Consider the following 11,304-nt stretch of genomic DNA (forward strand, 5'->3'; position numbering starts at 1 on the left):
CATGAATGATTCTTGGTTTCTGATGTAAAGCACTTTGGATACCTGTTAGTTGCTGTAATGTGCTATACAAATAAATGTTGATTGATTGATTGATTGTTGATAATGATGGCTGCATTCCACTTAGGAGAGGTCCTGGTATGGTGCATGCTGACTCACTGAAATAGCTCACTGGGACACTTGATGGAACTGAGCCATTCTTAAGGTTATCAATTTCAGATGTGCTTTTCCTACTACGACAAGTCAAAATGTCTGCTGTGAAAAAGGTCCATTATGCACCTTTAAGGTACAATTATGCACCTTCCATTGTACATTGTGGACTTTCCGAGGTGTAAGGTACATATGTTTAAATGTAAAACGACAGGAATTAGTGGATGCTCATCACAGCAGAAAATGAATGTCATCTCTCAATAGAGAAACACAAGTTAATCTATACTATATTCAATCTCAATAACTCAATAATTGTCAAACTAAATTAACTGTAAATATTTGGGATATGTGCAAAATAAATCTTTTACATTTTTTTTACAATGTACCTTTGAGGGTACCACCCTAGTGACGAGCTTCTTTTCCTTAAAGGTACTGTTTTGTACTTTTTTTTCTGAGTGTGTCCAAGTAAAAACAGCATCTGTTAAAAGAATCATTCCCTCACACCATCTCATATATCTCATATATCACACCATCTCATATATCTCATATATCACACCATCTCATATATCTCATATATCACACCATCTCATATATCACACCATCTCATATATCTCATATATCACACCATCTCATATATCTCATATATCACACCATCTCATATATCTCATATATCACACCATCTCATATATCTCATATATCACACCATCTCATATATCACACCATTTCATATATCTCATATATCACACCATCTCATATATCACACCATCTCATATATCTCATATATCACACCATTTCATATATTACACCATCTCATATATCACACCATCTCATATATCTCATATATCACACCATCTCATAGTATGGTACATCGTCAGATATGGCTCCTCGTTCTTCCTCCACCCTGTCGGTGGCCATCCTGCATCTGATCGTTCTGTATGAAATGGAGAGAAACTGCTCCAGAGCCACAGACCGCTTTCACACACTACAGACCTCATCTAACTGAGAATAATGTCATAAAGGGTTTCTCCACCAATCTCAACACATTTCAGCTAATTTAAACCTTTTTCAGGTAAACTGAAGTTGTTCCTTATAAATATCTTAATCATCTTCAGAATCAGAATCAGATTTGTTGGCCAAGTATACTTACATACACAAGGAATTTGACTTTGGTAGGTATTAACACTGTCTATACATTTAACAAATAGACATGTAGTAGTAGACACACACAGTATATAAATACACTATATACATATATACATATAGGCACATATCAACATAATATATAAAAATACAAATATACAAATAAGACATAATATCAAGACAAGTACACATGGAGCGGGAGGTAAGGTGCAAAAAGTTATAGTGCAAAGTAGTGTGCAAGATGTATATTATAGTGATAAGTATGTAATGTGTAGAGAAGTGGGTGAGTGACCAAAGTGGGGATGACCCCACTTATCCTCAGTTCAGTAGAGTGATGGCAGTGGGGAAGAAGCTGTTCTTATGTCTGGTTGGTTTTGTGCACAGGGATCTCTTCTCTTCTGCAGACAAGGACTCTCAGTTCAAGCTGATTGTTTAGTTGAAATCTCTGTCTGAAGTTGTCTATAAGTGTAGGGAACACCATGACCATGTGATGGTTGTATATCTTGTTCTTCTTGCTGCAGGTAAAATGAAGACAGTATCTCTGGAACATGAGTTTTCTACTTTCTCAGTTTGCTCTCTGATTGGATGAAGAATCAATGGGTGGGATGGGTTCAGACTAGACGTGGCATGTAAATGATCAAACGGTGCACCGTTGCTGAAAAGAAACAAAAAGTGACCCATGTTTGGAAAGTTTGCATGATGACATTAAATGTGCTGAGGGTTTTTGTAACGTGATTCAACCTGCCTCCACACAGTACCATTCACCTCCAGTTCTTTTATTCTTCATTTAAAATCTGAGAGAGTTACCCTAAATATGTTCAGCTCAGCGAAGAAACATGCTTTTTAAAAAGCTGCTGTCTATGCCACACCTGCCAACATGGGGCTGTTGAAAATACTACGTGGTTCATTGGAGAAATTTAAAATATAGTCAAAGTGAAGTCAAAGAAATGTTTTCTTTCTACTAGTGTGAAAGATGTTTCTGTCTGTTATATATTTCCCTCTCTGCTGACATGAAGTAACAAGTTCCTGTGTGTGTGTGTGTGTGTGTGTGTGTGTGTGTGTGTGTGTGTGTGTGTGTGTGTGTGTGTGTGTGTGTGTGTGGTGTGTGTATGTGTGTGTGTGTGTGTGTGTGTGTGTGTGTTTTTGTGCAACCCAGTCTCACGGCAGTTTGTGATATGGTCACGTAATTTAATCTATTAATTCGTAGATTAAATTTTCACGTTTTTTTCATGATGGATTGCTTTGTTGTTTATTGATCTTTTGAAAACTATAACGCTACATCTATCAACATTTATTTAGATTTCATCATGGTATTCATTTCTTTATTTAAATAATATTATTTCGGTGTTATTACGATTACAGTATGCTGTAAAACAGAACACTACGATATGAGCCGAGCTGGGTGCATGCAAAGCCCATATCCCACAATGCAATGCAGGCATTCATATCAGAGAATTGGACAGCAATCAGCTGGTCTTTAACACCAGTATCGCTTCAATGTACATATATTTAATCAGTGGTTTTGTCACCAGCAACAACACGTTGTTCAGCTTTGTTCCAGTAAGTTATGCACCGTAATAACGTTTAAAAAAAAATCAGCTGAATACTCCGGCAGTGACGTAGTAATTACCGCTCTGCATCTGTGAAAAATTGTTGTACGTGAGAATTTATACAATAAAAATACCAATGTATCTCATCTATTCTAAGGAGCTTCTATGGACGGGTCAGTTTTAAGGTGACATTGTCTCACAGAAAAACCTAGCTTAGACTGTGTGAGGACAACAAGAGTTTAAAAAGGATCCATTTGATGATCATGTTAGTCACCCTTGGGCAGACACTTCTGTATGCTCACGGTTGTCTCATTGTCATGAGAGATGTTCACTGTTTGAATAAAGCTGCATTTGATTTGAACTCATCAGACTGGTCGTCATCTTTGAAGTCTCCCAACATCATTTCTGAGTTATCAACCCATAACATTTGGCTTCACGAAAGACGTGCAGATCCAGCGACAAGTGAGTAAATATCTATTCTTGTTGAATGACATTTGCTCCCTTTTGTTGTTTATCTGTTACTTTGCCCAAAAAAACATTTAAAAAGGCGACAAAAACTCCTAAAAAATGTCCTGAAAAATCGCCCAAAAAACACTTAAAAACGTAAAAAATAAAAATGCCCAAAAAAACATTTAAAAAGACGACAAAAAGTCAAAAAAAATTATGTCCAAAAGAACCTTGAAAAAGGCAACAAAAACTCTTAAAAACAATTTCCGGAAAATGTCGAAAAATTGCCCAACAAACATTTAAAAAGGCAAGAAAAACTCCTAAAAATGTGCCGAAAAATTGCCCAAAAAGCGACAAAAAAAGTTAAAAAAAATATGTCCAAAAGAACATTGAAAAAGGCGACAAACGCCTACAGAATATACTGGAAAATGTAGAAAAATTGCCCAAAAAAAATTTAAAAAGGCGACAAACGCCTACAGAATTTCCCGGAAAATGTAGAAAAATTGCCCAAAAATTTTTTTAAAAGGCGACAAAAACTCCTAAAACACACAGATCCAGCGAAAGGTGAGTAAATATCTATTCTTGTTGAAGGACATATGCTCCCTTTTGTTGTTTATCTGTTACAGTTTTTTCCAATTGCTAAAACACAATTTTGCAAACTAGTGTGGTTTTATCAAAATACTCAACACAATTCACAAAACCACACACCCAAACTGCAAAATACCTCAAATATCCTGCAACATGAAGAACTGCAACCAGAACTACATATAGCATTATCAAATTCTAACTTTTGCACCACATGGCGCACACTTCATTCATATTACCAGATGTTTGTCTAACCAACTACACGCTATTTGTTTGTTTGTTTGTTTTATTTGGATCCCCATTAGCTTCAGCATAGCTAAAAGCTATTCTTCCTGGGGTCCTACAATCTATCATGTGACAATACAATTTACGACATCACATTACACACCATACGCACAAGACATTATTCAGATTACACAACATTTAAAAATACAAATCATATTTTACAATTAATGCAATAATCACACACAAAAAGAAAAAATACAAATAAATAAATAATATAAAATGAGTTGAAAAGATTACGCTACCCCGAATACATTTTTTCTTTTCTTTTTTTTTAAATAAGATATAACGAAAAGCCCTATGACAGAATCTCTCTAAATTGATTATTAGCATTTGTTGGGCATTATGAAAAGCACTCTCATCTTTAGTATGCTTTGCCATAATACTAAAATAGTTAAAATTGTAGAAAATTTGTCAGATTGTTCACATGCACAGACCTTATCATGGTCATTGCATTCTGTGCGTGATTTTTATTTTTATTTTTATTCTTATGTATGTGTGATATATGTGTTTGTTGTGTTAAGGTTGTCTAAGCTACTGGATCCTAAAATTTCCTTCAGGATGAATAAAGTATCTATCTATCTATCTATCTATCTATCTATCTATCTATCTATCTATCTATCTATCTGATTGATCTGAAATGAAGACAGATTCAGCAACTGCACGGCCTATTTCTCTCTTAAAATGTTTTCAGAAACACGTTTCGGTGATCTATTTTAGTCCAATATGAGATCGAGATTGGTTTTTGATAAAATAGCTTTTTAAAAAGATCTTTGGGCATTTTTCACCATGCTCTGACATTGTAGAGTCCATCCATCCAGGAAACACACACACACACACGCACACACGCACACACTCACACACACACACAGACACACACACACACACACGCACACACACACACACACACAGACACACACACACACACACAGAGACACACACACAGAGACAGACACACACAGAGACACGCACACAGACACACAAACGCAGACACAGACACGCACAGAGACACACACACACACACATGCAGACAGACACACAGAGACAGACACACACAGAGACACACACAGAGAGACACACACAGACACACACAGACACACACAGACACACACAGACACACACACCTTCTTTATATCCATCTGTTTTTACCAGGTGTGACACGTTTAGAGCTAGTCTCCATACATTAAGTACTTCTCTGCCAAGACGTTAGCTAAACAAAGTAAAAAGTAAAGTATGAATATAAAGAAACTAAATACAGAATGTGTTCTGTTGTTGTTTCCTGTTTCTACAGTTGTGTGAGATCTGCCAGGAGGCGTTTGAGACGTACTGGGTGGAGGAGGAGGAGGACTGGTTCCTGAAGAACGCCCTCAGGGTCGACGACAAGGTACCACTCTCTCCCACTATACATTAGGAAAACATATATAATATTAACAAAGAAAACTTAGTTAAAAGGCTTAAACATTAATAGTTAAGTGTCCTAAAATATTATTATTTTTTTTTTTAGTAATGTCAAAAAAATCTTAGTTAAGTGTCCTAAGAATTATGAGATTATAACAAATAGTAAAATGTCAAAAAAAAGTAAAATTCCTTAAAACTATTAAGTAAAAAGTCCCCGAAATATTGTAAAATGTCAACCAAAAAAAATTTGTAAAATGGCCAAACAAATGTTAGTAAAATATTCTAAAAATAATTTGTAAAGTTAATCAAATAATAAAAATGCCTTGAATTTTTTCTTTGTAAAATGTAGTTAAAATATTAGTTTAAAAACCTGAAATATAAGAAAAAAGTCGAAAAAATATTATAGAAGTCCAAAAAATATTATAAAATGTCCAGAAAATATTATAGAAGTCCAAATAATATTATAAAATGTCCAAAAAATATTATAAAATGTCCAAAGAAATATTTTTCTTTTTGCAAATTAAAGTATAGAAATTGTTAAAAATAAAATCCAAGAAATATGAATAAGAATTCCTAAAAAGTCTCGTGGAATGAATTATAAAATGTGACATTAAAATGACATCAGATCTTTTGGGTTTTGGACAAAATAAGACGAGTGAAGACGTCACACCTGAAACTGTAAGAAACTGAGATTTTAAAATGTATTTTAACACATTTTAATCATATTTTTGAGGACCAAAGATCTGTTTCTGAAGGGTTTTTACGTGTTATTGATTATTAATTATGTCTTTGTGTGTTTTCTCTCCATAGAACTTCCATCCCGCCTGTTTTGAAGATTATAAAAATGTAAGTAACTGAGATTTCTCCCCAAAAAGACGCAACAATCAACGTTCAGGGGGTCAGAACATGTTGAATCCATCTCAACTTTATTACAGAAATGATGGAAAAATGAATATTAGAATCCTAAAATCAAGCCAAACACCTAAAACACACACACACACACACAGACACACAGACACACACACAGACACAGACACACACAGACACAGACACACACACACACACACACACACACAGACACACACACAGACACAGACACACACACAGAGACACACACACACACACACACAGACACACAGACACACACACAGACACAGACACACACAGACACAGACACACACACACACACACACACACACACACACACACACACACACACACACACACACACACAGACACCCCCCCCCCCCATCTTCCCATAATCCTCCAGTGACGGAGTATAATATAAATGTGTTGTCGGACCATCGTTGAACGTAAGATCACGTCTCTGTTGAGCTCTGTGTGTCTCCGTGACGACGGGCTGAAATAATAACAAAGCGTTGCCGTGACGCTGTGCTTCCTCTCCCTGCAGACGTACCTGGACGCCACGCCGTCGCCCAACAAGACGCTGACGGACCACCCGCTGGGCGCCTTCGTGAAGAGCGAGGAACAGGAAGAGGAAGACGCCACTTCCTCCTGTGCTGTCGCCGCCGCCGCTGCCATCGCCGCCATCGCCGCCGCCACTGGCGCCGCCTCGGTCAAACAGGAAGTAGACTCTGAGACGGCGAGCGAGCTTCCCGATGTGAAAACGGAAGAGACGGAGGTTTTAACGGACCGAGTCCAATGTGACGAGAACACACAGTGACGCGTTGCAGCGTCACGAGGACTAGACGCACACACACACACACACACACACACACACACACACCACAGACACACACAGAGACACACAGACACACAAAGACAGACACACACATAGAGACACACACACAGAGACACACACACACACACAGAAACACACAGACAGACACACACACATAGACACACACAGAGACACACACACATAGACACACAGACACACACACACAGAGACACAGACACACACACACACACACAGAGACACACACACACACACACAGCGAGGAGGCGTGCGGAGCGAGGCTGCCGTCGTCCTCGGCAACATTAACTTTGAATACATTTTTGTATTTGATTCTTGCCGACCGTTGTCAGGTCTGTTTATTAAAAACAAGAAATGTTTTTTTGGGGGTTTTTGGCAAAGAGATGTAAATTATTTAATTTATAAATTAAAGTATTTTTGGTATCCGTCTGGTGTAACAGTGATTGAGTTAACGGTCTGGGAACAGCTGAGTGGAGCCATTTCATTGGTTGGTTTTGGGGTGACAGGAAGTAGTTCCTGGCTGCGTTTAAAGGTAAGCATCATCTGATTGGACGACAGACGGAAGACTCCAACGGAGGATCCGAGTCGTCTTTCTTTTTCGTTTTTGTTTTTGTTTTTGTTTTTTTTGTGGTCTTTTCAATAAAAAGTGAAGTCTGAAACGTGTTTGTGTGAGCGGTGGTTTGGCTCGTTGACGCTCGCTGTTGGATTGTCATTTAGGTTTCAGAGCTACGAATAAAGTTTAGTGGATTTAAAGACTGTTCCGCTGTGTGTTTATTTCATGTGGTCGTTTGTTTTTGTTTGTTTTTATCTCTTTTCAGAACGGAGACTTTAACGCAGCGGTTCTCAAACGCATCATTCAAAGGTCCAGGACCATACGTAGAGATACAGACACACACACACACACACACACACACACACACACACACGGAGAGACAGAGACACACACAGACACACAGGGACGGAGCGATGCTGCTTGTTCAGGGTTGTCATGTGTACTCCTATAGGCCTACACTAACTGCACCAAAACACAGAATTAGACTACTATTTAACACGATAACGAGACGTTTTTAACCGGTAATGAAACTGTCTCAATGTAATACTGAAGCCGTCAGACGCCCGCGCGGACAGACAGCAGTCAGAGCTCCGGCGAAGCTCTGCGCCCGTCAGCAGCCGGTCCCCCAGAGCAGCATGGTCACCGGGAGGGTCCGGTACAGCCTGAGCACTGCAAACAGAGATCCTGTTTGAAGGTGACGTGTTTGATTTTGACTGAACGTCCCAATTTGAGTAACCTCTGATTGGGTCGGTCGGCCCATCTCGGGACCAGGCCGGCCGTTGCCGACTGGCCAAATGCTTAATATTACACAACAAGACCGGCCCACATTTAAAAAAATGGTCCGGCCCCTCTGGCATTTGTCAGAAATGCCAGATGGCCAAACCGCCCCTGGTTAAAGCCCTCATCATTCAGAAGAAACCCTCTCAGGATGTGTTATTGTTCTAGGCCGAACTATTTTTAACATGTCAGCAGCATTTTGATGATGGTTAAGGTGGCGCTAAATCTATTCTATATGTTTCACAGATTGTAGTTACTTTGCAAATTTGCTATTTACTAACAAAAAGCTGTGATTCATTCATGTGTCTTCCGTGTTCTGTGTTTGGATTTTTGTAAACAATATAAACTTAACAACAGGACAACTCAGTCATTTAGTGAACTGGGGAGCCGTCTCCAAACCCTCTGATTCTAAGAAGAGTTTACCTCCTAAAAGCTGAAGTCAGCAGAGTTTTTAAATGAGAAATGAGCTCTGTTGTTAACAAGTGTTGCTGCGTTCCTTATCACATACTTTTTCTTTTTACTTTAGTACAAACTGCAGCTGCTCTTATAAAAGTATATACTGTTGGCTGCAGTACAGTCTGCATACAATTGGTACTTACAAAAAAAATTCTGGCATACTAATGGTAGAATGGGCATTGCAACACACCCAGTATCTCTCTCTAAATGCTCCTCCTCCAGGAATGAAGCAAGACTTGATAACTCCTCCCACACACATCCTGTTACATCAGAGCTCAGACTAGTTTCACTTCTCAGGAAGTGAGACTCAGACAGTCGTTGTCACTGAGAGAGAGGTGAAATGGCGCAGAAAGGAGTTCAGCTGGACCAGGAAGCCTTCTCTTGTTCCATCTGTCTGGATCTACTGAAGGATCCGGTGACTACTCCCTGTGGACACAACTACTGCATGAACTGTATTAAAAGCCACTGGGATGTAGAGGATTGTAAGTACAGCTACAGCTGTCCTCAGTGCAGGAAGACGTTCACATCGAGGCCTGACCTGCTGAAAAACAACTTGTTAGCAGATTTAGTGGAGGAGCTGAAGAAGACTGGACTCCAAGCTGCTCCTGCTGATCACTGCTATGCTGGAGCTGAAGATGTGGCCTGTGATGTCTGCACCGGGAGAAAACTCAAAGCACACAAGTCCTGTCTGCAATGTCTGGCTTCTTACTGTGAGAAACACCTTCAGCTTCATTATGAATCAGCTCCATTAAAGAAACACAAGCTGGTGGAGCCGTCCAAGAAGCTCCAGGAGAACGTCTGCTCTCGTCATGATGAGGTGATGAAGATGTTCTGTCGTACTGATCAGCAGCTTATCTGTTATCTCTGCTCTGTGGATGAACATAAAGGCCACGACACAGTCTCAGCTGCAGCAGAGAGAGCTGAGAGGCAGAGAGAGCTCGAGGGGAGTCGACAAAACATCCAGCAGAGAATCCAGGACAGAGAGAAAGATGTGAAGCTGCTTCAACAGCAGGCGGAGGCCATCAATGTCTCTGCTGATAAAGCAGTGGAGGACAGCGAGAAGATCTTCACTGAGCTGATCCGTCTCCTGGAGAAAAGAAGCTCTGATGTGAAGCAGCAGGTCAGATCCCAGCAGAAAAGAGAAGTGAGTCGAGTCAAAGAGCTTCAGGAGAAGCTGGAGCAGGAGATCACTGAGCTGAAGAGGAAAGACGCTGAGCTGAAGAAGCTCTCACACACAGAGGATCACAACCAGTTTCTACACAACTACCCCTCACTGTCACCACTCAGCCAATCAACATCCAGCATCCATATCCGTCCTCTGAGCTGCTTTGAGGACGTGACAGCGGCCGTGTCAGAAGTCAGAGATAAACTACAGGACGTCCTGAGAGAGAAGTGGACAAAGGTCTCACTGACAGGGACTGAAGTGGACGTTTTACTGCCACAACCAGAGCCCAAGACCAGAGCTGGATTCTTAAAATATTCACGTGAAATCACACTGGATCCAAACACAGCACACACACAGCTGTTATTATCTGAGGGGAACAGGAAAGCAACAGTAATGAGTCAACATCAGTCTTATTCTAGTCACCCAGACAGATTCACTGACTGGGTTCAGGTCCTGAGTAGAGAGAGTCTGACTGGACGTTGTTACTGGGAGGTGGAGAGGAGAGGAGGAGTTGATGTAGTGGTCACATACAAGAATATCAGCAGAGCAGGGGAGTCATATGAATGTGGATTTGGACAAAATGACAAATCTTGGGTGTTATATTGTGACAACAACAGTTATATATTTTGTTCCAACAAAGTCCAAACTCCCATCTCAGGTCCTGAGTCCTCCAGAGTAGGAGTGTACCTGGATCACAGTGCAGGTATTCTGTCCTTCTACAGCGTCTCTGAAACCATGACTCTCCTCCACAGAGTCCAGACCACATTCACTCAGCCCCTCTATGCTGGACTAAGGTTTTATGGTTGTTCTGGATCCTCTGCTGAGTTTTGTAAACTGAAATAGACAGAAGTCATTTAAGGGTTAACTTCTGTTTTTTTTTGTTTGTGACATTCTATGTTTTCAACGTTTTTTTGTCAGTGTTTGACGTTTTTCGTGTGTTTACATGTTTTTGTAGCTTTTTTTTTTTTTTAAACTGACCTTTGTTGACTATTTATTGTTAATAGTAATTTTTCATAAAAAAAACGGTCAGAAAATGCTGTTTTCAGCGTCTCAAATATGTAGAACTATTAATTCTCTTTCCTGTGTT

The 11,304-nt window shown here is 39.7% G+C and overlaps 2 protein-coding genes across 2 annotated transcripts; both read left to right on the top strand.

The window, feature by feature from the left end:
• The first annotated feature begins 1,477 nt into the window (after positions 1-1,477).
• On the top strand, positions 1,478-7,303 carry LOC116042413 (pre-mRNA cleavage complex 2 protein Pcf11-like). Its single transcript, XM_031288571.2, has 4 exons — positions 1,478-1,489; positions 5,410-5,535; positions 6,360-6,395; positions 6,961-7,303. Exons 1-4 carry the CDS (start codon positions 1,478-1,480, stop codon positions 7,231-7,233), a joined length of 447 nt encoding a protein of 148 aa, XP_031144431.1. The 3' UTR covers positions 7,234-7,303.
• Positions 7,304-9,352: 2,049 nt separating this feature from the next.
• On the top strand, positions 9,353-11,142 carry LOC116042412 (tripartite motif-containing protein 16-like). Its single transcript, XM_035998875.1, has one exon. The coding sequence runs from the start codon at positions 9,393-9,395 to the stop codon at positions 11,058-11,060; it is 1,668 nt and encodes a 555-aa protein (XP_035854768.1). The 5' UTR covers positions 9,353-9,392; the 3' UTR covers positions 11,061-11,142.
• Positions 11,143-11,304: the final 162 nt, after the last annotated feature.

Source organism: Sander lucioperca, unplaced genomic scaffold (genome assembly GCF_008315115.2).
Source record: "Sander lucioperca isolate FBNREF2018 unplaced genomic scaffold, SLUC_FBN_1.2 Unpl_37, whole genome shotgun sequence".
NCBI classification, from domain to species: Eukaryota; Metazoa; Chordata; class Actinopteri; order Perciformes; family Percidae; genus Sander; species Sander lucioperca.

Coding starts and splice junctions, on each gene's coding strand:
- LOC116042413 (XM_031288571.2), top strand. Junction 5,536..6,359: donor CCCTCAGGGTCGACGACAAG/GTACCACTCTCT, acceptor TTCTCTCCATAG/AACTTCCATCCCGCCTGTTT. Junction 6,396..6,960: donor GTTTTGAAGATTATAAAAAT/GTAAGTAACTGA, acceptor CTCTCCCTGCAG/ACGTACCTGGACGCCACGCC.
- LOC116042412 (XM_035998875.1), top strand. CDS start 9,393: ATGGCGCAGAAAGGAGTTCAGCTGGACCAGGAAGCCTTCTCTTGTTCC.